The following is a 27,352-nucleotide window of genomic DNA, read 5'->3' on the forward strand; positions in this document are numbered from 1 at the left end:
CGTCTCGGCCTCCCATAGTGCTGGGATTACAGGCTTGAGCCACCGCGCCCGGCCGAAGTGTTTCATAATTACTATTTAAAAAAAAAAGCTGACCAGGCGCAGTGGCTCACACCTGTAATCCCAGCACTTTGGGAGGCCGAGGCGGGCAGATCATGAGGTCAGGAGATCGAGACCATCCTGGCTAACACGGTGAAACCCCGTCTCTACTAAAAATACAAAAAAATTAGCTGGGCGTGGTGGCGGGCACCTGTAGTCCCAGCTACTCGGGAGGCTGAGGCAGGAGAATGGCATGAACCCGGGAGGTGGAGCTTGCAGTGAACCGAGATTGCGCCACTGCACTCCAACCTGGGCGACAGCGGAGACTCTGTCTCAAAAAAAAAAAAAAAGCCTATCTAGGTATTTCTCCAAAGAAGATAAGCAGATGCCCAATAAGCATGTGGTAAGATGTTCAGCATCACTAATAATTAGGGAAATGCAAATCAAAACCACAATGAGATGTTATTTTGCGACCATTTAGGATAGTTATAACAATAATAACAAAAGACAAAAGCAAGTGATAAGGTTGTAGAGAAATTGGAACCTTGGTGCACTGCTGGTGGGAATGTGAAATGGTGCAGCCACAGAAACAATAGGGTGGTTTCTCAAAAAATTAAAAAGGAAATTACCATATGATCTAGTGATCTCACTTCAAGTTATATCCAGAATAATTTAAATCAAAGATTCAAACAGGGCCAGGCAGGGTGGTTCATGCTTGTAAATCCCAGCACTTTAGGAGGCCAGATCACTTGGGCTCAGGAGTTCAAGACCAGCCTGGGCAAAATGGTGAGATCCTGTCTCTACCAAGAAACCCCCCAAAATTAGCTGTACATGGTGGTGCATGCCTGTAGTACCAGCTACTTGGGAGGCTGAGGCAAGAGGATCACTTGAACCCAGGAAGCGGAGGTTGCAGTGAGCTGATAATCGTGCCACTGTTCTCCAGCCTGGGTGACAGAGCAAGACCCTGTCTCAAAACAACAACAAAAAAACCCAGCTATTCTCACACCAGCGTTTATAGCAGCATTATTCACAGTAGTTGAAAGGTGGAAACAACTCACGTGTTCATCAGTGGATGAATGGATAAACAAAATGTGGTATACACATAAAATGGAATATTATTCAGCCTTAAAAGGGAGGGAAATTCTAACATACTACCACATGGGTGCACCTTGAAAATAGTTTACTAGGTAAAATGAGTTGGACACAAAAGGACAAATAATGTGCGAGGTACCTATAGTAGACAAATTAGTGAAATAGTGGTTACTAGGGCCTGGGGGACAGGATAATGGGGAGTTATTGCTTAATGAGCACAGTTTTAGTTTGGGAGGATGAAAAAGTTCCAGAGAGGAATAGTGGTGATGGTTGTATAACAGTGTTAATTAATTTAATGCCACTGAATTGTACAGTTAAAAATGTTTGAAATGCATGAAAAGACAAATACTATGTGGTTTCATTTATGTGGATATGAGGCTATCTGAAGTCAAATTCATAGAAACAAAGAATGGTGATTACCAGGGACTGGGGAAGAAGGAAATAGGAAGGTGTTTAATGAATATAAAACAGTGCATTACAGTTTTGCAAAATGAAAAGGCTCTGGAGATCTGTTGCACAATGGTGTGATATACTTAACAGCTACTGAACTGTACACATTAAAAATGGTTAAGGTGGCAAATTTAATGTTACGTTTTATGCTGTGTTTTAAAAAACGGTTTAAATGCTAAATGGTTTAGATATATTTTCCCCACTGCCCAACAAAACCCAAAAAACTAACACTTGACCCAGCTCTCTAAAAGAGCATTTGATCGCAGACAGCCCCTCCTGTTCCAGGTGTTAGCTACTGTTAACCAGTGGTTGTGAATCAAGAGGATCCTTTATGGTACTTTCCCATGCTTCAGTATCACTGGTCTCTACTTTCAGATGTTGAAGGCAGATTTGTCTTTTTGTTGTCTGTATCTACATAGACCTTCTTGGAATGTTAGAATCACAGAATGTTAGTGCAAGAATGAACCCTTAAATGAATTTTCAAAGTGGGAAAACTATGACTGGTGAGGTGAAGTAACTTCCAGAAGGCCAAAAGGCCACATGGCTAATTAGTTGTTTTTTTTTTTTTGAGACAGAGTTTCACTTTTGTTCAGTGGAGTGCAGTCAATCTCTGATCTCTGATCTCCGATCTCCGCTGTGAGGTGAAGTAAATTCCAGAAGGCCAAAAGGCCACATGGCTAATTAGTTGTTTTTTTTTTTTTTGAGACAGAGTTTCACTTTTGTTCACTGGAGTGCAGTCAATCTCCGATCTCCGCCCACTGCTCACTGCAACTTCCGCCTCCCAGGTTCAAATGATTCTCCTGCCTCAGCCTGCCAAGTAGTTGGGATTACAGGCATGCGCCACCATGCCCGGCTAATTTTTGTGTTTTTAGTAGAGACGGGGTTTGGCCCTGTTGACCAGGCTGGTCTCAAACTCCTGACTTCAGGTAATCTGCCCGCCTCGACCTCCCAGAGTGCTGGGATTACAGGCATGAGCTATCATGCCCGGCCAGGAGTTTTTATAAGAATCCACAGCCAATCTTATTCATAACCACATTGCTCATTCTGAGAATTTCATTGTTGTGTGTAAAAAAATCAATGATAGTCTTCCTGCTCATCAATTTCAATTTGAAAAGTAGAGTTGCTGTGGTTTTGTTTTTGTTTTTTTTTGGAGGGGCAAGAATAGGGAAGTAACAAGTCTTAGAATAAAATATCAAGGATTTTGTTCAGGTTACTTGTCCTTTGCCAACTTAGAGCATAATAGAGAAGAGCCGATGATGTTAGGGATAATTATTTTCGTTTCAAGAATTGTGGTGGATAATGATGCACAAGCACGGCAAAGGAAATACCGCCATTCTTGTTTTGTTTGCAGAAGGGAGAGACCGATAGGAGAAATATTGGCAATCTCTTTCAACTTTTAGTAGTAGAAGATTGCCCAGGCAGAGCTGTTGTAGTAGTTGTAAACAGAGGAGTAGGAGCTTGTTGAGTGTTGATTTACAAATAAGAGACCATTATTTAGCACAAAGTATGAATTGTATGATTAGCTGAAGAGATTTGCATGGGGAAACTACTGAGATAGTTAAGTCATAAAGGAGGAGTTTACTTTTGATTTTATTTGATTTTTGTAGAGACAGGGTCTTGCTGTGTTTCCTAGACTGGATCAAATTCCTGGGCTCAAGCAGTCTTCCTGCCTCAACCTCTCAAGCCACCAAGGCCAGCTTTTAAAACTTTATTTTATATATAAAAGAGAGTTTAAAAGAGTTACAAAGGATGTTGAGGTTAACAAGACATTATCTGAACCCAGAAGACTAAAAGTCTTGTAAAGGTCATAGAGGTGGTTCCTTCAAATGGATGAACAATTGAGGGTTTATGAAATTAGTTCATTAACTTTGGATTATAAGAAAAGGAATTTGAGGCCCAGTGTGGTGGCTCATGCCTGTAATCCCAGCACTTTGGGAGGCCGAGGCCAGCGGATCACCTGAGGTCGGGGGTTCGAGACCAGCCTGACCAACATGGAGAAACCCCATTTCTACTAAAATACAAAATTAGCCAGGCGTGGTGGCGCATGCCTGTAATCCCAGCTATTTGGGAGGCTGAGGCAGGAGAATTGCTTGAACCTAGGAGGCAGAGGTTATGGTGAGCCAAGATCACATCATTGTACTCCACCCTGGGCAACAAGAGCGAAACTCCATCTCAAAAAAAAAAAAAAAAAAAGGACTTTGAAAAGTTGATTAGAATAAAATTTTAGTGCAGAAAACTCAGTCTTAAGGGAAATCTGAAATGAGAAAAACATTTTATTTGAAGGCAGTGCAGTGTATTTTGGGTTGCAAGCATAAATGATTGCTTGATGTTTATTCTTCTTTCCAGAGCTGAAAAATAATATTTTTGAGGAAAACAGCATCTATTGATGGAATGCTACATTTCTTTTTTTTTTATTTATTATTTACTATTGATTTAAAAAAACTAACAGAGACGGGGTCTCGCCATGTTGCCCAGGCTGGTTTCGAACTCCTGGGCTCAATCAGTACTCCTGACTCAGCCTCCCAGAGTGCTGGGATTTATAGGTGGGAGCCGCCACACCTGGCCTAGAATGCTGTGTTTCAAATATGACCCAGAAACAGAGCTTCCAAGGTTGTAAAACATTAGAAAATGGAAAAACCATTATTCTGGAGACCCAAAAAGTACATCATATCAAAATTAGAACAAAGGACAGTGTTGATTTGTTTCTTTCATATAATTAGCAGTGCTTCTGTACAGACTTTTTTGAATTGAAATTTTAATTAAGATAATTGTAATTTCTTCTGCAGTTGTAAAAGATAATACAAAGGGATCTCTTGTACACTTTGCCTAGTTTCTCCCAATGGTAACAGTTTTGGGAAACTTATAACATCACAACCAGAATATTGACATCTGGTGTAATAACACCAGCTTTATTAAAATTTCCCCAGTTTTATTTTTATTCATTTGTGTGTATATTAAATTTGGCACAATTTTGTCACTCATATAGGTTCATGTATCCACCACCATGGTCAATTTACAACAGTTCCAAGGAACAAGGACCCTTCATGTTCTTTTATAATCGTAGCCTCCCGATATTTCTACACTCCAAACCTTGGTAACTATGAAACTGTCCTCCATTTCTAAAATTTCGTCATTTTCCAAATGTTATATAAATGGAATCATATAGAATGTAACCTTTTAGGATTGGCTCCCCCCCACCCCCCAACTCAGCATAATTCCCTGGAGATTAATCCAAGTTGTGTGTATCATTAGTTTTTTTTTTTTTTTTTTTTTTGAGGCAGAATCTTGCTCTGTTCCCTAGGCTGGAGTGCGATGGCACGATCTTGGCTCACTGCAACCTCTGCCTCCGGGGTTCAAGTGATTCTTCTTGTCTCAGCCTCCCAAATAGCTGGGATTACAGGCGCCCGCCACCTTGCCCAGCTAATTTTTGTATTTTTAGTAGAGATGGGGTTTCACCACATTGGCTGGGCTGGTCTTGAACTCCCGACCTCAGGTGATCCACCTCACCTGCCTCAGCCTCACAAAGTGTTGGGATTACAGGCGTGAGCCACCATGCTGGGCCCAGTAGTTTTTTTTTTTTTCTTTCTTTCCTTTTTCAATTGTTGAGTAGTTTACTTCATGGTATGTACCACAGTTTAATCTTCACCCATTGAGGAACATCTGGGCTGATTCCAATTTTTAGCTAATATGAATAAAGCTGCTAGGAATATTTTGTGTACAGGTTGTGTGATCATAAATGTTCATTTCTTTGGAATAAACACCCAAAACTGCAGTTGTTGGGTCACATAGTAATTGCATGTTTCTTTTTATAAGAAACTACCAGACTGTTTCCAGAATGGCTATACCATTTTATACCCCCATCTTCAGCAGTGTATGAGTGCACTTTCTCTGCATCCTCACCAGCATTTGATAACGTTATCATACTATTTTGTACCTTAGTCATTCTGATAAGTGTGTAGTGATAATCTCATTGTGGTTTTTAATTTGCATTTTCCTGATTGCCAAAGGTGTTGAAAAGTCCTTTTCTGTGCTTATTTGCCATCTTTGGGAAAATGTCTGTTCCTATGGTTGCCCGTTTTCTAATTGGATTGTTTTTTAACTGTTGAGTTTTGAGAGTTCTTTGTACATTTAAAATTCTAGTCTTGACCAGGTGCAGTGGCTCATGCCTGTAATCCCAGCATTTTGGGAGGCTTAGGTGGGTGGGTCGCTTGAGACTAGCTTGGGCAACAAGCCCAAGAAAAAAATTAGCTGGATGTGGTGGTGTGCACCTGTAGTCCCAGCTACCTGAGAGACTGAGATGGGAGGATCAGCTGAGGCCAGGGAGGTTGAGGCTGCAGTGAGTTGTGATCACTCCTGCCTGGGCGACAGTGAGACTATCTCAAAAAAAATAAAATAAAATTCTAGTCCTTTGTTGGATATGTGGTTTACAAATATTTTCTTCCAGTCTGTAGCTTTTCATCCTCTTCACATGGGCTTTCACAGGGCAAACTTGGAAATTAGATGAGGTCTGACTTATAAATCATGCTTTTGGACTTTTCTCTCTTTTTGTGGATCATGCTTTTGGTGTTTAAGAATTGTGTCCATCATAGATCCCAAATATTTTCTTCTGTGTTTTCCTAAAAGTTTTATAATTTTATATTTTACATGTGACCCTATTTTGAGTTACTTTTGTATATGGTGTAGGGTTTAGGTTGAGGTAGACCTTTTTTTTTTTTTTGCTTGTGGAAGGGATGTCTGGTTGCTCCCGTACCATTTATTGAATATGAAGGCCTTTCCCCCTCACCTAATTTCATATAGTTAATCAGATGATGTAGGTGTTCTCAGGGTTTCAGAGATTCTGTATGACCCGACAGGAATGAAAATTGACTTAGTGGTTGACTCTTGCCATAATTTACACTGTGCTTTCTGAAAGTTTTTTTTTTCCTCTTTTTTTTTTTTTTGAGATGGAGTTTAACTCTTGTTGCTCAGGCTGGAGTGCAGTGGCACGATCTTTGCTCACTGCAACTTCCACCTTCTGGGTTCAAGAAATTTTCCTGCCTCAGCTCCCAAGTAGCTGGGATTACAGGCATGTGCCACCAAGCCTGGCTAATTTTTGTATTTTTAGTGGAGATGGGGTTTCACCATGGTGGCCAGGCTGGTCTCGAAATTCTCACCTCAGGTGATCCTCCTGCCTCAGCCTGGGATTACAGGCATAAGCCACCATGCCTGGCCTAGATGAGAATTTTAACCTTTTATAATCTCATGCAACTCTCTGTTTTAATTCTTTGTTAAATTGGTATGCAGTGGTTACATTACTATGCCTGTATAAATATTCCATTTAGTCAAGTAGCCTACTCTATTTCCTTTCCTCTGAAGTTAAAAAGTCCTCTTTATTTGATTAATCTCCATCTTCCTATGTACTCCAGCAACCTCTCAAAATGAATTTCCGCATAGCCAAACCACCAGATAAATAATCTTTTGGTTTCTATTGTTTTCCTGGATACCTCTCTGTTAGATATTTTCTCTGTCCTGCTTCAATAATGGACTGGTTATTAATTATGCCTGGTTGCACAATTAATGCCTTGGGAATTTCCTAAGTGTCTCTCCTGTATGTGATACCCTGTTTTTTTGCAATACCTTTCTTTGTTGGTTTACTCCCTTTGAGCATATCATCCTGTCGTAGCTTTTTGCTAAAAGGGTACATGGTAAAGGAAATTTTTTGAGGCCTTCCATGTTTGACGGTGTCTTAATTCTTCCCTTTTCACTCAGTTGAGTGGTTGACAAGGCATAGAGTTCTAGGTTGAAAACAATTTTCCCTTAGGACTTTGAAGACATTACTCCATTGTCTTCTAGTTGCTGACAGTTCTGATACCATTCTGATCCTTTATCCTTTATTAATAGGATAATTATTTATTTATAGTAGCCTAGTTTATCTCTGGAAGATTTCTAATTTTTTAAATTCTTAATAAAAAATTTCATAATTATGTACCTTGGTAGGTGGGTCTTCCTTAATAAATCGGTTGTTCTGGGTACTTGGTGAGCCTTTCCAGGTCCTTCCAACTTTGTTAATTTGTTCCACTGCCTGGGAGATTTCTTTGATTTTATCTTTTTACCTTTATATTGAAGGTTTTATTTCAGCTGTCATATTTTTAATTTCTAGTAGTTTTTTCTTGTCTATTCCTTAACTTTTTTTTTTTTGTTTTTTGAGACAGGGTTTCACTCTGTCACCCAGGTTTGTGACAGTCTTACTGCAGCCTCAACCTCCTGGGCCCAAGCACTCCTCCCACTTCAGCCTCCTGAGTGGTTGGGACCACAGGTGCATACCACCACCACACCTGGCTAATGCTAATGTTTTCCTCTTTTTTTTTTTTTTTTTTTTTTTTTTTTTTTTTTTTTTTTTTTGAGACGGAGTCCACCCCTCGCTCTGTTGCCCAGGCATGGAGGTGCGGTGGCCGGATCTCCAGCTTCACTGCAAGCCGCTCCCGGGGTTTATCGCATTCTCCCTGCCTCAGCCTCCACCGAGTAGCTGGGATACAGGCGCCTGCCACCTCGCCGCGGCTTTAGTTTCTTTGTATTTTTTTAGTAAGAGATGGGGTTCAACCATGTTAAGCCAGGAATGGTCTCGATCCTCCTGACCTCGTGATCCGCCCGTCTCGGCCCTCCCAAAGTGCTGGGATTACAGGCTTGGAAGCCACCGCGCCGGCCTCTTTTTTTTTTTTTTTTTGTATACATGGGTCTCATTTTGTCTCCTGGGCTCAGGTGATTGTCCCACCTCAGCCTCCCAAAGTGCTGAGATTGATTACAGGTGTGAGTCCTTGTGCCTGGTCCTTAAATTTTTTTGTTTGATTTTTCTTTTTAGAGACAGAGTCTTGCTCTGTCGCCCAGGCTAGAGTGCAGTGGCGTGATCAGGGCTCTGCAGCCTTAACGTCCCGGGCTTAAGTGATCTTCCTGGGTTCAAGTGATCTTCCCACCTCGGCCTCCCAAGTAGCTAGGACTACAGGCATGTGCCACTGCATCTGGTTAATTTTTAAATTTATTGTAGAGACTGGGCCTCACTGTGTTGTCCAGGCTGATCTTAACTCCTGGGCTCAATTGATCCTCCTACCTTGGCCTCCCAAAGTGCTGGGATTTTAAGTGTGAGCCACCATGCCTGGCATACATTTGTTTTTTAAAATTCTTGTTTTTTGAATGCACTGTTTTCTCTTCTTGGAGGATTGCTTTCTTCTGTTTCTTGTTTTCTCTTCCCTTCAAGTCCTCCCTTTTTGCCCCCAACCCCTTGTTTTATTGTGTATTTTATTTTGGAAGCCTTCCTCAAATGATTGTTGATTTCAGGCTGCACGTTCATAATTAAGAATGAGTCATTAAAGGCCAGGTGTGGTGGCTCACACCTGTAATTCCAGCACTTTGGGAGGCTAAGGTGGGTGGATCACGAGGTCAAGAGATCGAGACCATCCTGGCCAACATGCTGAAACACCGTTTTTACTAAAAATACAAAAAAAAAAAAATTAGCCTGACGTGGTGGTGAGCTCCTATGGTCCCAGCTACTCGGGAGGCTGAGGCGGGAGAATCGCTTGAACCCAAGAGGCAGAGGTTGCAGTGAACCGAGATCACGCCACTGCACTCCAGCCTGGGCAACAAAGTGAGACTCTGTCTTGAAAAAAAAAAAGTCATTAAAAGCCTGGTGAGGTGACTCACGTCTGTAATCCCAGCACTTTGGAAGGCTGAGGAAGGCGGATCAGGAGGTCAGGACCAGCCTGATCAACATGGTGAAACCCTGTCTCTACTAAAAATACAAAAATTAGCCAGGCATGGTGACGCGCACCTGTCATCCCAGCTACTCAGGAGGCTGAGTCAGGAGAATCGCTTGAACCCGGTAGGCAGAGGTTGCAATGAGCTGAGATCCCACCACTGCACTCCAGCCTGGGCGACAGAGCGAGACTCAGTCTCAAAAAAAAAAAAAAAAAAAAAAGTCATTAAAAAGATGTTTGCAGCAGGACGCAGTGGCTTATGCCTGTAATCTTAGCACTTTGGGAAGCTGAGACAAGAGGATTGCTTGAGCCCAGGAGTTTGAGATCAGCCTGGGCAACATAGGGAGACCCCCGTCTCTTCAAAAAATTAAAAAAAAAAAATTAGCTGATCATGGTGGTCCACGCCTGTAATCCCAGCTACTTGAGAGGCAGATGTAAGTAGATTGCTTGAGCCTGGGAGGTTGAGGCTGTAGAGACCCATGATCACGCCACTGTTCTCCAGCCTGGGTGACAGAGAGACCCAGTCTCAAAGAAAAGATGTTTTCGAGGTCTGTAAACATGGGCAGGACTTTTCACTGGTGGGCTGTGCTACAAGATAATGGAACAATGAGCCTATTTTTTTTTTTTTCACTGAGAGAGATTCCAAACATTAATGTCTGTTGGTCTTGTTTATGGAGCCATTCTGTTCCTTCAGAGAAAGACTCAGATCACCTGCCTCGAGTGTGAGGAGGAGAATGTAAGCTTCACTGCTTGCTTGTTTGAATCTGAGCAGCTAAAGGAACTTGGGTGGGCAGGTGTGGGGTTAACTTTAGTTTCATTATACACATTTGTATTTAATCTCCTTATTTTTTTCAAATCTCCCTGTCTGTAGTCTCATTCCCATGCTCCATTTAACTTGGTGTTCCTGAGTGTATCTGTTGCAGATTTTCTAGAGAATGAGCCTTTAGATGCCTACTTGGTCTTGAGGGTTGACAATATTGCTATGTGAGATGGAAGCTATGTATTGGGGTGTCCTTATATAGAGCCCTCACTTTCTGCCTTGGTGTCTGATACCTCTTATTGCTAAACCCTCCCAAATGAATTGACTTGTTCCTCTCTGGTGTCTTCAGTGGGCCTTGAAGTCATAAGCTTCTTTGTTTTCATCTACTGTGGTTACAGTTGCAATGTCTATTCATTGAAATGGCCGAAAAGTTTATATTTCTTGTTTTTTCTATGTTGGTGTGACTTTGGAGAGAAGGGGTTAGAAAGATCTTTCTCTACTATCTCAACTGGAAGGTGAGGTGATTTTGACTTCAAATGATTTTGACTCCACTTTTTTAAAACTCGTAACATGTAGTAGAATTGGGGTGAATGATATTTTGCTATTGTTTTTGTAAATATTCAGTCCTCCTTCAAAATAATGAGATTTTTGTTATTTAGGATAGTGGCATGTAGTATTGAATCCAAGTAGTTCCACCGCTATCCAGATCAGTGACATTTAAAGGAGACAACTTTAATTTAGATGCGTAATTCTTGGCTGATTTACTTGGGAGGAAATGGAGTATTTTTGCTTTTTGAACAAAGTAGAAATGTAGTCTTAAATTTCAGTCTTATGCTCTTGATGGATACTATTTTATAGGATACTGAACAGCAAGTGATTCAGCAAATTCATGATCTGTTAGAGGATTTCAGTGGGTCCTATGTATCATAGCACTTGGCATTGAATAATAAGTTACCATTCTTGATTTTTTGCTGGTGTGAATCCTCCTGGTAAATATTTGTGCTTAGAAAGTGGGAGTATTGTTCATCTACCTCGTTATATATCTTAGTCTTACGTAAATGCTTTTGCTTTCCTTAAATTAGATACTAATGGACAAGTGTATATTTCTTTTCTTTTTTTCTTTTATTTTTTGAGACAGAGTCTCACTCTGTCACCCAGGCTAGAGTGCAGTGGCACAGTCTCGGCTCACTGCAACCTCTGCCTCTCGGGTTCAAGTGATTCTCCTCCCTCAGCCTCCTGAGTAGCTGGGATTACAGTCGTGTGCCACCACGCCCAGCTAATTTTTGTGTTTTTAGCAGAGACGGTGTTTCATCATGTTGGCCAGGCTGGTCTAGAACTCCTGACCTTGTGATCTGCCTGCCTCAGCCTTCCAAAGTGCTGGGATTACAGGCATGAGCCACCGTACCCGGCTTCTTTTTCTTTTCTTTTCTTTTTTTTTTTTTTGAGATGGAGTTTCTCTGTCACCCAGGGTGGAGTGCAATGGCGTGATCCTGGCTCACTGCAACCTCTGCCTCCTGGGTTCAAGTGATTCTCCTTCCTTAGCCTCCTGAGTAACTGAAATTACAGGCACCCACCGCCACGCCAGGCTAATTTTTTTGTATTTTTAGTAGAGACGGGGTTTCACCATGTTGACCAGGCTGGTCTCAAACTCCTTACCTCAGGTGATCCACCTGTCTTGGCCTCCCAAAGTACTAGGATTACAGGTGTGAGCCACCACACCCGGCCTAATGTTTGTATTTTTAGTAGAGACGGGGTTTCACCATGTTGACCAGGCTTGTCTCGAACTCCTGACCTTAGGTGATCCACCTGCTTCAGCCTCCCAGCGTGCTGGTATTAAGACGTGAGCCACCGCACCTGGCCGGATAGGTGTGTAGTTCTAAAAAATTTAGTAGTTTCTTTTTGCATATTTTAGTGTGGGGATATATATTGAGCATAGTAAATAGGCAAGAGTGCTATGGAAGGTAAATACAATATCAGAATAGTTGTTCAAACATTAACTCTTTGTTTAAGAGATTAAGCATTTTAAAGCTTTTCATTATTTTGAAAATTTCTAACACAGGAAAGTTAGAACACTCATTAGGGTGAATCCCCTTAGATCTTCCAGATTCACCAATTGTCAGCATTTTCCTACATTTGTTTTTGTATCTCTCAAGATAGTTTATTTTGCTTGTGATGTAATGTCTCATTCAAAATAGATTAAGTTAACCAAGCCTGATGGCACATACCTGTAGTCCCAGCTACTTGGGAGGCTGAAGTGGGAGGATTGCATGAGACCAGGAGGTGGAGGTTGCAGTGAGCTGAGATCACGCCATCGCACTGCAGCCTGGGTGACAGAGTGAGATCCTGCCTTAAAAAAAAAAAAAAATTCAAGATCTGCATTTTGAGATGAGCATAGTCTTTTTTTATGAACTAGAAAATTAAGTTATAATCCCCCTGCATTTGCCGTTTATTAAAAAAAAAATTGAGGCTTTTAATATGTTAGGCACCCTCTACTAAGCACTAGGGATCCAGTGGTGAGTAGTATACAGTTGGCGGCTGCTCTTGTCTAGTTTCAAGTCTAGTGGAGGATTCTTAGAAGTGCACTAAAATACCACTACTTTCTCATCATCTGAAATTAGAATATGATTCTCAGTATCTTTGTTTCTCTTCTAAAACATTTTACACTCTGGGAAATATGGGCTTTATGCCTTTTAAGTCACTATTTTTGTTTTTTGAGATAGTAGCTGGGATTACAGGCGTGCGCCACCATACTTGGCTAATTTTTTAAAATTTATTTTATTATTTATTTATTTATTGAGATAGATTCTCACTCTTTCTCCCAGGCTGGAGAGCAGTGATGTGATCTTGGCTCACTGCAACCTCCACCTCCTGGGTTCATGCAATTCTCTTGCTTCAGCCTCCTGAGTAGCTGCGACTACAGGTGCGCACCACCGCGCCCAGCTAATTTTTTGTGTTTTTAGTAGAGATGGGGTTTCAACATGTTGTCCAGGCTCGTCTCAAACTCCTGACCTCAGGTGGTCTGCCTGCCTCAGCCTTCCAAAGTCCTGGGATTACAGGTGTGAGCCACTCTGCCTGGCCTAATTTTTGTATTTGTAGTGGAGATGGGGTTTTGCCATATTGGTCAGGCTGGTCTCAAATTTCTCACCTCAAGTGATCCACCTGCCTTGGCCTCCCAAAGTGCTGGGATTACAGGTGTGAGCCACCATGCACCTGGCCTGTGTTTTTCTGTTTTGTTTTCTTATCTTACATAGTTACTGTTGATGTACCTCCAGAAAGATGTACAAGTTTTTTTTTTTTTTTTTTTTGAGACAGGGTCTCAGTCTGTCACCCAGGATAAGCACATTGGCAAATTCACAGCTCACTGCAGCCTCAAACTTCAGGCTCAAGCGATCCTTCCACCTCAGCCTCCCAAGTAGCTGGAATGACAGGCACACACCACCACACCTGGAATACTTTTTTTTAATAGAGATGAGATTTCTCTGTGTTGCCCAGGCTGGTCTCAAACTCAAACTCAGGGGATCCTCCTGCCTCAGCCTCCCAAAGTGTTGGGATTACAGGCGTGAGCCACCATATCTGGCCTTTCTTTTTCTCTTTTTTCCTTTTTTTGGCACGGAGTCTTGCTCTGTCCCCAGGCTAGAGGGCAGTGGCGTGATCTCGGCTCACTGCAACCTGCGCCTCCCAGGTTCAGGCAGTTCTCATGCCTCAGCCTCACCAGTAGCTGAAACTATAGGTGCGTGCCACCACACCCAGCTAATGATTTAGTAGAGATGGGGTTTCACCATGTTGGCCGGGATGGTCTGGGTCTCCTGACCTTGTGATCTGCCTATCTTGCCCTCCCAAAGTGCTGGGATTACAGGTGTGAGTCACCGCGCCCGGCCCTTTTTTTTTTTTTTTTTTTTTTAGATGTAGAATTTTAAACACCCAGTTTAGTAAGACTACGTTTATCTGGAGATTAGTCTTTTATCAATCTCTGAGTACCATCCAGACTCAAAATAAACAAGATGTATTTTCTTGTATTCCCTAAATTATTTATTGTTTTTCTTGAGACAGATTCTAGGTCTCTCACCCTGGCTAGAGTGCAGTGGTGTGATTGTAACTCACTGTAACCTTGAACTCTTGGGCTCAAGCAGTCTTACCCATTAGCCTCCTGAGTAGCTAGGACTACAGGTGCATGCCACCACCCCAGCTAGGTTTTGTTTTTTGTAGAGACGAAGTTTTGCAATGTTGCCCAAGTTGGCCTTGAACTCCTGGCCTCAAGCAATCCTCTTGCCTCCTAAAGTGCTGGAATTACAGGTGTGAGCCACTGAGCCTGGCCCTAAAAACTGTGTGGTGCCAACTATGAAGGACTCTTTATGATCTGACAGTAAACTTGTACTTCGCTGTATAGAGGCGTCGTGAGTGGCAGCATTAGCTCTATGCCACGTATTTCTGGTACTGCCGCTGGCTGGGCCATTTGGTGCCATTAACTTAGGGAATATGCAAGGAGGAGCAGATCTCAGAGGCATGATATTCCATGTTGTGACATGTGCTTGTAGGATATCTAGGTTAACGTGTCCAGTAGACATTTCTGTGTTATGTCTGGGAGGTAAGGAGTGGAATCTAGTCTTGAGAAATAAAAGTACTTGAAGTCATAGTGGCTTCGATGAGTATAGAGTGAGAAGACCTCCAAAAACTAAGGAAGCTGGGCATGGTGTGGGTGCCTGTAGTTCCAGCTACTGGGAGACTGGAGGCAAGGATTGCTTGAGCCCAGAAATTTGAGATTGCATTGTGCACAGTTGCGCCTATGAATAGCCATTGCACTCCAGCCTGGGCAACACAGTCTCTTACAAACAAACAAACAAACAAACTGTAAGGAATACCAACATTTAAGGTATAGACAAGATAGGAATCCAGCCAAGAAATTAAGAAGCAGTGGCTAGAGTGTTTGGGGGGATGGTGTAGAGAAAAATAACATGGATTAGTTAAAATTTGTTTTGTCCCATGTTTGACTAAAGGCAAATTTGTTTTTCTTTTCTTTTCTTTTCTTTTCTTTTCTTTTCTTTTCTTTTCTTTTCTTTTCTTTTCTTTTCTTTTCTTTTCTTTTCCCCTTCCTTCCTTCCTTCCTTCCTTCCTTCCTTCCTTCCTTCCTTCCTTCCTTCCTTCCTTCCTTTCTTTTTTTTTCTTTTCTTTCTTTTCTCTCTTTCTTTTCTCCCTCTCTCCTCCCTTCTTTCCTTTTCTCTCTTTCAAGATGGGGTCTCACTGTGTCGACCAGGCTGGAGTGCAATGGTGCGATCTCTGCTCACTGCAACCTCTGCTTCCCGAGTTCAAGTGATTATCTCACCCCTGCCTCCCCAGTAGCTGGGATTTACAGGCAGGCGCAACCATGCTCGGCTAATTTTTATATTGTTAGTAGAGACGGGGTTTCACCATGTTGGCCAGTCTGGTCTCAAACTCCTGACCTCAAGGTATCCACCTGCCTTGGCCTCCCAGAGTGCTGAGATTACAGGCATGAGCCACTATGCCCAGCCTAAAAAACGAAAGGCTAGTTTTAAAGTCTCTTGGAACTTCTCTTTTAGATAGGGGCTGATAACACCTACTTTGAAAAAATTGATTGAATTAAATGGAATGATGTGAAGTGTAGTACAGGGCTTGCACCATAGTAGATACTCAGATATTTGCTGAGAAGATTAAAAATCTTGGAGGTATCCTTGATGCCTCCTTCACTTATATCTCATGTTAGCAGATTCTTTTGGATTCACCTCCAGAATTTCCCTGCTTCTCATTATCTCCACTGGTACCAGCCTGGGCCATGACACCATCATGTTGCCTGGATTATTGTAAGTTCTTAGCTGGTCTTCTTGCTTCCTTTCTTGTCCTCTACAACTGCTTCTTGACAAGGGGGAACCTATAATGATTCATTTAAAATTGAATTCATATATGTCACTCTTATACTCCTCTGCTTAGAACCTTCAGTGGCTTTCAATTTCAGAAAGAACATGTAAGACTCAGTGGCCTTAGATGATGTCCTGATGCTTTTTTCTTTTCTTTTTTTTAAATTGAGACAAGGTTTTGCTATGCTGCTCACTCTGTCCTGGAACTCCGGGGTGCAAGCAGTCCTCCCACCTCAGCCTCCCAAGTAGCTGGAATTACAGATGTACACCACTGTACTGTGCCCCGGCTAAATCTGATACCTCTTTGCTTTGAGCTTCAACTCCTATCTTAGATGGTTTGTTTTGTTTACCCTGCAACAATTCATCATCTTTGCTCTCTTTTGAACTTGCCAAGCACAAGGACCTGCCTCAGGACCTGTGCACTTGTTCTCTGGCTGTAGCCACTCTGCCTAGGTACTTACTTGCATGGTATATTCTCTGATTTCTTCCAGGTTTCTGCTCAGATACCATTTTATCAGTGAAGTCTTCCCTTTCTGTCCTATAATAAAATAGCAACAGCTCCCCTCTTCCCGTTCAGATCTACCATTCGGCTTACCTGACTTCTACACAGTAGTTAATATGACTTCTGATTACGTTTTGCTTGTTTTGTTAATTGACCATCTCACTCCTTTAGAATCTGAACTGCTGAGGTTAGGGATGTCTGCTCATCTCCCTAGGACAATACCTGTACATTCTCAAATATTTGAAAGACAAAAATTATTTAATATCTGTTTCTAGTGATCTCTAAACCATAGACCACATTTAACAGTTGTGTATCTTAAATACAGTTCCTTGTATTTAAGGAATACAGGTGCTTTAAATATAGGTGCTTTATAAAAGTTGATGTTGCGGTGTGAAGTATTATACTAATTGCTTGTTTGCTTTACCAGTTTGGAAATCTGTACTTGATCATTAACAATGGACTATTTAGGAGCCCCAACAAACTTAAAGTTGGAGATGCAGTATATTTTTGTTTTGCTAATGCATTCATTCATTCGAATGTTTGAATAGTCCAGTATGTGCTAGATATTGGGGATATGGCAGCAAAGTTCTTCTCTTACGAAATTTTATTCTAGTGGGAGAGACAGATGTATCAAATAAACACAACCTACTAGAATATAACTTCTAACGTTTAGTAACATAAACAAGCATACATTAGAGTAACCCTTAGTTTAGGGATTTTGTTTTTTTAACCAAAATGCAAAATTTGAGAAGCACATAGTAAGTAAATGTTTCAGAAATTTGTTGGAGTAAAATTGTGAGTACTTTGGTATAAAATTATAATTACTCAACAAGTTAAAAATAGAATTACCGTATGATCCAGCAATCCTACTTCCAGGTATATATCCCAAAGAATGGAAAGCAAGGTTTTGAGATCTTTGCATACCCATGTTTATAACAGCACCATTCACAATAGCCAAGAGGTGGAAACAACTTAACTGTCCATTGATGGTTATCAGGAGCTGGGGGAGGGAAGGGATGAAGGGGATTTGTTTAACGGGTGTGGAGTTTCATTTCTGCAAGATGAAAAAGTTCTGGAGATGCGTTTCACAACACTGAAAATTACTACTGAATTGTACACTTAAAAATTGTTAAGGTGGTAAATTTTAACAATTTTGATGTGTTTTAAATTATGTGGTTTTTTTTTTTTGACCACAATAAAAATATTAAACTAGGTTGGGATTGCATAGTATAGTTTAGGCCATACCATCATGGTCATGTTCTAAGAACACATAGCTAGAATTGGAGGTAGAGGCAGATTACTTATAATGCCAGTCTTTTTATAAATCCTCCATAATTGGCAAGGGTTTGAAGAAGCTTGTTTGGATTTAGAATTTGTGGATTCATGTGAATGCTATGAATTCTCTAATATGGAAGGGAAAAGAGGAGGAAATTATTGAACAACTGCTGTGTGCCTGGCACTGTGTGAAGTGCTTTTATATATATTACTCTGTTTCATTTTGTTCTTACAGTAGTTCGTGTGTGTGTGTGTGTGTGTGTGTGTGTGTGTGTGTGTGTGTTTGAAACGGAGTCTCGCTCTGTTGCCCAGGCTGGAGTGCAGTGGCATGATCTTGGCTTACTGCAAGCTCCGCCTCCCGGGTTCATGCCATTCTCCTGCCTCAGCCTCCCGAGTAGCTGGGACTACAGGTGCCCACCACCACGCCCAGCTGTTTTGTATTTTTAGTAGAGACAGGGTTTCACCATGTTAGCCAGGATAGTCTCCATCTCCTGACCTCATGATCTGCCTGCCTCGGCCTCCCAAAGTGCTGGGATTATAGTTGTGAGCCAACACGCCCGGCCTGTTCTCACAGTAGTTCTCTGAGGAAAATTGTATATCCTTATTTCGCCAGTGAGAAAATTTTGGATTCGAAACATTAGGTAATTTATCAAAGAAGGTTATGTAGCTAAAAGTAAGTGGTAGAACCAGAACTGTTAACCTAGGTCTGTCAGACTCCAGGAACCATATTCTTTCTATTACAGTATGCCAGAGAAGCTGGAAATGGAGATTTTTTTTTTTAAATAAAGGAATACTGAATACTTATTAGTTACAAAACACAACAAAATTTTGCTGGCCAGAGTTGAATGTCTGGCAAGATGGTTACAGAGCTTCCATTTTGCTTGAAAAAACTTCATTGAAAAATAGCCTCTAGATGAGTGATTTTTTCAGTTACATATAATTTTGGGAGTGGTTATAGACAGACTAGATGTAATTTCTTTATATACAAGAACTTGATTTGCTTATTTAAAAATATAGTTTGAAAGAGCTGATACTCAGTTGAAATCTTTTTTCCCATTTCTCTCTCTCTCTCTTTTTTTTTTTTTGAGACGGGGTCTGGCTCTGTCACCTGGGCTGGATTGTGGTGGTGCCATCTCAGCTCACTGCAACCTCTGCCTCCCAGGCTCAAGCTATCCTCCCATCTCAGTGCCCCCAAGTAGCTTGGACCACAGGTGCACACCACCAGGCCCGGCTAATTTTTTTGTGATTTTTGTAGAGACGAGATTTCGCCATGTTGCCCAGGCTGATGTTGAACTCCTGAGCTCAAGTGATCTGCCCACCTGTGCCTCCCAAAGTGCTGGGATTACAGGTGTGAGCCACTGTGCCCAGCCCTGTTTTCTTTTGAGAGACAGGGTCTTGCCCTGTCACCCAGACTAGAGTACAGTGGCACAGCAGTAGGCCACCACAGCTGTGATCTTGTTGGCTGCTGAAGTAGCTAATATTACGGGTGCATACCACCATACCTGGCTAATTAAAAACTTTTTTTTTTTTGGTAGAGACAGGGTCTTGTTAGGTTTCCCAGGCTGATCTTGAACTCCTGCCCTCCATTAATCCTCCTGCCTTGGGCTCCCAAAGTACTGCGATTGTAGGTGTGAGCCATTGTCCCCAGTCTTATTTATCTTGCTTAACGGTAATTTTAAGCAGTCATCTCTCTTCACTTAATATCTCCCCCCACTCCCCACCTTATTTTTGAGACAGAGTGTCAACTGTCACTCAGGCTGGAGTGCAGTGCTACAATTTCGGGTTACTGCAGCCTTGACCTCCTGGGCTCAAGTGCTCCTCCTTCCTCAGCCTCTCATGTAGCTGGCTAATTTTTTTTAAAATACAGACAGGGTCTCACTTTGTTGCCCAGGCTAAACATCAGATGCCTCTAAAGGAATCTGCTGAAACAGCAAAATCTTTTACCATGAACAGTTGATAGTTCTAGGAGCTTGCAGAAAAGGGGTGGAGTTGGGGTTTCTGTATGTGATATCTTTTTTGGTTCAGAATAATTTTTTTTTTTTTTTGAGACGGAGCCTCGCTCTGTCGCCCAGGCTGGAGTGCAGTGGCCGGATCTTGGCTCACTGCAAGCTCCACTTCCTGGGTTAACGCCATTCTCCTGCCTCAGCCTCCCAAGTAGCTGGGACTACAGGCGCCCGCCACCTCGCCTGGCTAGATTTTGTATTTTTTTTTAGTAGAGATGGGGTTTCACCGTGTTAGCCAGGATGGTCTCGATCTCCTGACCTCGTGATCCGCCCGTCTCGGCCTCCCAAAGTGCTGGGATTACAGGCTTGAGCCACTGCGCCCGGCCCAGAATAATTTTTTTTTTGTGGTAAGTTACTATAGTAAGGGTAATTTCCAATAATAGGCAATAATATATACATCTGTTTTTGTTGGAATTATATTTATTTAAACTTAAATTTTAAAAGGTAGTGCGTTTAGTTTAAAAACACAGTAATAGATTGTATAGCATAGAAAGTATGAATACTATAATCCTTTATTGCAGCCCATCCTCTGCTCCATAGCCGTAGTGTAATTTTGGTGGCAGTACTTTTTCCAGTGGATCTATGTATTATGATGCTTTTATTTGGAAGTGACAGCCCATCCCCTCCCCCCCAAACAAACAAAACTACAAAAATACGTCGGGCATGGTGGCACATGCCTGTAATCCCAGCACTTTGGGAGACTGAGGTAGGCAGATCGTTTGAGGCCAGGAGTTTGAGACCAGCGTGGTCAACCTGGCGAGACCCCAACTCTACTAAAAATACAAAAATAAGCTGGACATGGTGATGCGTACCTGTAATCTCAGCTGTTCAGGAGGCTGAGGCACGAGAATTGCTTGAACCATGGAGGCAGAGGTTGCAGTGAGCAGAGATCACACCACTCCACTCTATCCTGGGCAACAGAGTGAGACTCTGTCTCAAAAAACATAAAAATAAATAAATAAAAAAGAAAAAAAAAAACCTTCAAACTGGCTTGAACAACAACAAAAAGTTTAAAGAACTTTAACCTTCTAAAGAAGTGCCACTTCTAGGGTTGGTTTGTTGAGCAACCTCATCAAGAATCTAAGTTATCTTGGCCAGGTGTGGTGGCTCATGCCTGTAATCCCAGCACTTTGGGAGGCTGCGGCAGGAGGATCAGCTGAGGTCAGGAGTTCGAGACCAGCGTGGCTGATGTGGTGAAACCCGGTCTCTATTAAAAATACGAAAATTAGCCAGGCATGGTGGCAGGTGCCTGTAATCCCAGCTACTCGGGAGACTGAGGCAGGAGAATGGCTTGAATGCGGGAGGCGGGGGTTGCAGTGAGCCGACATTGCACCATTGCTCTCCAGCCTGGGCGACAAGAGTGAAACTCCATCTCAAAAAAAAAAAAAAAAAGACAAGAATCTAGTTCTCTTTAAAGTCTAATGGTCAATCTATTAGACTGTCCTCCTCAGGCTAGCTTTCTTGTGTAGATAGCTTTGGCAGTTTTAGACTCCAGTCATATTGGACAGATTGTCTGAGAGAAGAGGGACCCATCTCTTCCTTATGTCGCTTTTCCCTTTCAGCTTTTTATTTTGAAAAGTTTCATACCTGCTGATACTCTGAAAGAATTGTGCAATTGAGCATATAACTTTCATGTAGATTTTCTCATTATTACCATTTTATTACATTTGCTCACTCACATTCTTTGTGTGATTTTTTTTTTTGCTAGACCATTTGAAAATTTGAAAAGTAAGCTACAGATGTTTTGACACTTCATCTCTAAATACTTTAGCATGTACCTCTTCAAAACAAGAACATTGTCTTATGTAAGCACAGTATCATTACATGCAAGAAGGTTAATATTAGTCAGTAATAAGTACCTTATAATCTTTATTCAAGCTCTCTCACTTTTTGCATTTTGGGAAGTGGTGGTACTGGCAAGATGTCTAGAGTTCAATTCAGAATCATGCATTGAATTTAATTACCTTGTCTCTTTATATTCCTTAATCTAGAACAAATCCAGTCATTACATTGACATTTTTGGGTGAGTCTTAATAGAATGTTTCACTATTTGTTTTCTCACCATTAGATTCAAATCAAACATTTTAATACTGTATAGGTATTTTCTTTTTTTCTTTTTCTTTTGAGAGACAAGTGCCTTACTCTGTCCCCCAGGCTGGAGTGCAGTGGTATGACACCTCAGCTCGCTGCAACCTCTGCTTCCCAAGTTCAAACGAGTCTCCTGCTTCAGCTTCCCAAGTAGCTGGGACTACAGGTGTGAGCCACTATGCCTAGCTAATTTTTGTATTTTTTAGTAGATAATGGGGTTTTGCTATGTGTTGGCCAGGTTGGTCTCGAACTCCTGACCTCAGCTGATCTGCCCGCCTTGGCGGTAATGTCTTTCTCAGTTCATCACAGTAGGAGCTGCTTAATGTCATTTTGTTCTAATTTTGGAGATACTAAATTTGAGCCTTTTGGTAGGATATAGCCTGCCATATTTCTTCATTGAAAGTACTCTTCCCCTTTGTAATTAATAAATAGTAAGGAGGGCCAAATCCTGTGATAAAGCCAAGGATGTATAAGCACTCAAGCTTTTGCTTTGGTGATTATAGACGTTTATTTTTGCTTTAATGAATACAACTGTTTTGAAAATAGTTTTGTGGAGGTTTTGTTTTTGTATTTTGAGATGGGGTCTCACTCTGCCACCCAGGCTGGGATGCATCTCTGCTCACTGCAACGTCCACTCCTGGGCTCAAGCAATCCTCCCACCTCAGCCTTGTGAGTAGCTGGGACTACAGGGATGTGCCACCACGCCCGGCTAATTTTTTGGGGAAATTGGGTTTTTTCGTTTTTTGTAGAGATGGGGTGCACACCATGTTGCCCAGGGTGGTCTCAAACTCCTGAGCTCAAGTGAACCACCTGCTTTGGCCTCCCAAAGTGCTGGGGTTACAGTACTGGGAGCCACTGTGACCAGCCTGAAAAAAGTTTTTAAATAGGTAAAATGAACAAATTATTCAGCAAATGAACAAATATTTCAACAAATTATGTAATCATTTTAACACCCTCTTTCTCTTTCAAGAATGTTTCAGTTTGGGCTGGGTGTGGTGGCTCATGCCTGTAATCCCAGCACTTTGGGAGGCTAAAGTGGGAGGATCTCTTGAAGCCAGGAGTTGGAGACCAGTGTAGTCAACCTAGCAAGACCCCTGTCTCCACACATGTGTGCACACACTCACTGTCTTAGCTGGGTATGGTGGTGTGTACCTGTAGTCACAGCCACTCAGGAGGCTGAGGCAGGAGAATCACTTCAGCCCAGGAGTTCGAGGTTGCAGTGAGCTATGATCATGCCACTGCAGGCTCTGTAACTTGGGTGACAGAGCGAGACGCTGGCTCTTTAAAAGAGTGTTTCAGTTTGGATAGTAAGTTACATGGTCATTCCAGCCATTAGGCATACGCAGTTTTTCATTGTGCCCATAGTGAATATTCAGTGTGTTAGTTGACTGACCGAACAGCAATGCTTGTTAAAAACATGACCCTAAGAAGAAGGAAAAAAAAAAAAAAATGACCCAGGTAGAATCATTCTTTGTGCATATTTGTGTGCCTTTATTAGCTGTATCTTTAATGCCGTGTTCCTTGTGTTTTTCTGGATTGTTTTCTCCAGTATGGCTATGTATATTTAATAGAATTTTTTTACAGCCCTCACTAAGTTGTATTTTATGGTTGATCAATTAGAAATTGTCAACACTTTCATTTGGCACTTCCCTGTTTGCAAGCTTTTGTTTTCAACAATTGCAATTTGCCAAAGACTTCAAAACCTGAAGTTTTTTTTTTTTTTTTTTTTTTTTTTTTGTGGCACTTCAGTTTATTGAATACTTTGAATATTTCCACCTGACTAGAAAACATTTAATGATTTTAGAAAACATTCAACTAAAATCAGAAGACTCGTTTATAAAAAACTTGATGCCATTGTAGGACGCTTAAGTTGATTTATGAAGTAGTTCTTCAAAGGCTCAAGCATTTCCAGAAATATCATTGATGACATGTAACAGAAATCACATGCTGTCATTTATATGTATTTAATATGTAAATTGTCATGTTGATCACAGATTGTATAGTTCAGTTACTATGTATATTTATACATTTCCACATCTACAGCATATCTTTGAGTTGGTGAAATATTACAGTCTTTTTGCATATAGTTTAATGAGTAGTATGTACTCCATAATCATTTCAAGTATACTTTTTGTCTTACCCTTTTTTTGTTTTAGCTTAGTGGGAATATTGTTTTACCATGACAGTCTACTTAACCAATATTTGTATTCTCATCACTAAAACAAAATTTTATCTTCAGTGTTACATGTTTTTAAACAGAATTCACAACATATACAGTAATATGAGATGTTTTACTTTGAACAGAGTTGACTTTCAAAAGCTTTATTTTGATTCCATGAATTGGATGAAGGAAATCAAGCAGTTAATGTGATGATGGTTTTTCTATGGAAGAGATCTCATGATAGTGATAAACTTGCATCAGCTGTCTCTGGGAATTTCTCCTAGTGAAGCCAACATGAACAATTACGGGTGTTTTTTTTTTTTTTTTTCCCCAAGTGGACAAGAAAACTTGGAATTGAAAAAAAAGATTAATTTAGAAGAACAGTCGTTGGATCTAATTACAAGTTTTGTTTCACAGAATGTTTTGGAAAGGCATCTTTTACAGCTGCATGTGTTGTCATTTTCTGACAAAATTTTACAATGACTGCTTATTGCCTTTGAATTAAATGTTGATTGTATTAGTCTGTTCTCATGCTGCTGTGAAGAAATACCAGAGACTGGGTAATTTATAAAGAAAGAGATTTAATTGACTCGCAGTTCCACATGGCTGGGGAGGCCTCAGGACATTTACAGTAATCGTGGAAGGCAGGGCGGCAGGAGAGGGAATGAGAGACTATCGAAGCCCGTTATAAAACCGTCAGATCTCGTGAGAACTCGCTCTCATGAGAACAGCATGGAGGTAACTACCCCTGTGCTTCAATTACCTCCTACCATGTCCTCCCCATGACTCTTGGGGATTATGGGATCTATAATTCAAGATGACATTTGGGTGGGGGACACAGCAAAACCGTATCATATCATCAAAAAAAATTTTTTTTTTTGAGACCGAGTCTCACTCTGTCACCCAGGCTGAAGTGCAGTGGCACGATCTTGGCTCACTGCAACCTCCACCTCCTGGGTTCAAGTGATTCTTCTGCCTCAGCCTCTTGAGTAGCTGGGACTACAGGCGCACGCCACCACGACAGGCTAATTTTTGTATTTTTAGTAGAGATGGGATTTCTCCATGCTGGTCAGGCTTGTCTTGAACTCCTGACCTCAAGTGATCCACCTGCCTCAGCCTCTCAAAATGCTGGGATTATAGATGTGAGCCACCGTGCCAGTCTAATTTTTGTATTTTTTGGGCAACCTGCTGTGTTGCTCAAGCAGGTCTCAAACTCCTGGGCTCAAGTGATCCTCCTGCCGTGGCCTTCCAAAGTGCTGGGTTTACAAGTGTGGACCACCTCATCTAGCCAAATGTTGATGCTTCTTCAGATTTGCTGCTTGAAATCATTGTTATTGCTTTAAATATATACTTGAGTGCATTGCTATCTAAAGGGCTTATTTCAAAATACATAGATTAGTTGTAGATATACACTGAATAACAATGAAAAGGTCATTGTAGCAAAAGGGTTTGGTACTGTGTCTGTATACTCTATGAAAGGACCACTCATACACATTTCCCATGTATATATTTTTGCCATGTTTCCTACTGATCTCACTGACAGTATTTTTATGGCTTCTTTTTGGCTGAGGAACTGGCCATGGCACAGATGATGGGTGGGGGCAGCAGCCTCAAATATTCTCCTTCCAGCAACTGTCAAGACCTGAGGGAGGGAGTTAGCTGCCTGTTACCATACTTGATAGTGACCTGGTGTCCTAAAAAGGAAAATGTCAATTGTTTCAAATTTGTAAAGAGTTGAGAAAAGAGGCAGACTACCGCTAGTCATCTTGTTAGATTTAATCATGTGTTAAAATGTGATAGCTGTTTACAATGCACATCTCACATGACTACTGTGTAAGACCTTGTCAGAAGTTAGAAACACCAATTCAATGTCTGTAAAACCATCAGTACTTATGTTAATGCAACTTTGTTAAAAACGTAAAGTCTGTCTGGGCGCGGTGGCTCAAGCCTGTAATCCCAGCACTTTAGGAGGCTGAGACGGGTGGATCACGAGGTCAGGAGATCGAGACCATCTTGACTAACCCGGTGAAACCCCGTCTCTACTGAAAAAAATACAAAAAACTAGCTGGGCGAGGTGGCGGGCGCCTGTAGTCCCAGCTACTCGGGAGGCTGAGGCAGGAGAATGGCCTAAACTCGGGAGGCAGAGCTTGCAGTGAGCTGAGATCCAGCCACTGCACTCCAGCCTGGGCGACAGAGCGAGACTCCGTCTCAAAAAAAAAAAAAAAAAAAAAAGTAAAGTCTAAGACATTAGATTTGTACACGATGTTTGGAAACACCAATCATAAATGAAGACTTACAGTCACCATACTTGAAGCAGAGTTTGCTGGGGGGTGACATATGTTCATCAAGTAAGCAGAAACATCAAACCAGAGTAGTTTTCTAGTTAGTGAAATTAGATAAACAGGTTATTAATCTATTTCAGGGGATGGTCAGGTGGCTTAGAGAATGCTGTCCTGGGGAAATGACATTTATACTGCTATATGAGATATGCTTAGAAGTTAGGTAGAAGAACATCATTCCAGGCAGAGGAAATGGGCATGAAAAAGTACTTAGTAAAGGAGCTTTTTGAGTTCAAAGAACTGAAAGATGATCTGTGTTGCAAATGTGACTTGTGAGGCTAGCAGAAGCAATAGATGTTGAAGAGGTGGGTGTGAGATGGTGCAGAGCCTAGTAGTTCATGCTAAGGATTCGAATTCCATGGAAGGGTTGAGCAGGTATGTGACATGGTTAGATTCAATTTTTAAAAGATGGTTGGCCCAGAAAATGTGGAAAATGGATTGGAGTTGGAATTTTCTAATTAAAGACAACAAAGATGTATTTAAAATCTTACTGTATATCATTTAATCTTTAAGGATTATGAGTGATTATATGTGAAAATACCCATCAGTGACTGTGATAATGAGCCTTTAATTTTTATTTTTTTTTGAGGTGATCTTTTTAGTGCCAAATACATCAGACAGAATCCTGAGCTAGGAGACGGAGTTCTAATCATAGTTAATTTGGTTTGTGAACTTGAGCAAGTCATTTAAACTCTGAGCCTCTTTCTTTATCTGTAAATTGGGCATATTTGAGAAACGTGTGCTTAACTTTAATTGTGTTAATTGCTTAACTCTTCTTAACATATGGGCTGAGTCTTGCTGAGTCATTTTCTCAGACGTTGTGGGCGAGGCTTGCTTAAAACCAGCTAAGCAAACTTAGGACACATTTTGCCTCTTCTGTAGAAGTCAGATGAAAGAGATGTTTCAGAAATGTTTCATTTATTGTTTTCATGCAGATTATCTCTTCATGGAGGAGAGAATACAGTACACTATAGCTCAGGAATTACTGATGCGCTACCTTCCATTTTAGTGGCAGTTTGAATTTAAGAATTTCTTTTTTTTTTTTTTTG

General features: G+C 41.3%; 1 protein-coding gene across 2 annotated transcripts in view; it reads left to right on the top strand.

Moving 5' to 3' along the window:
• The window catches only part of RAB10 (RAB10, member RAS oncogene family), a 114,317-nt gene that overhangs the window by 8,847 nt on the left and 78,118 nt on the right, over positions 1-27,352 (top strand). Inside the window, exon 2 of one of the 2 annotated variants that reach the window (XM_017876863.1) lies at positions 4,565-4,672. The exons of the other annotated variant lie outside the window; for it this stretch is intronic. Coding sequence (XP_017732352.1) covers positions 4,565-4,672 — 108 coding nt within the window. The remainder of the gene's footprint in view (positions 1-4,564; positions 4,673-27,352) is intronic. 2 annotated transcript variants of the gene reach the window in all.

This window comes from Rhinopithecus bieti, unplaced genomic scaffold (assembly GCF_001698545.2).
Source record: "Rhinopithecus bieti isolate Rb0 unplaced genomic scaffold, ASM169854v2 scaffold_7681, whole genome shotgun sequence".
Taxonomy (NCBI): Eukaryota; Metazoa; Chordata; class Mammalia; order Primates; family Cercopithecidae; genus Rhinopithecus; species Rhinopithecus bieti.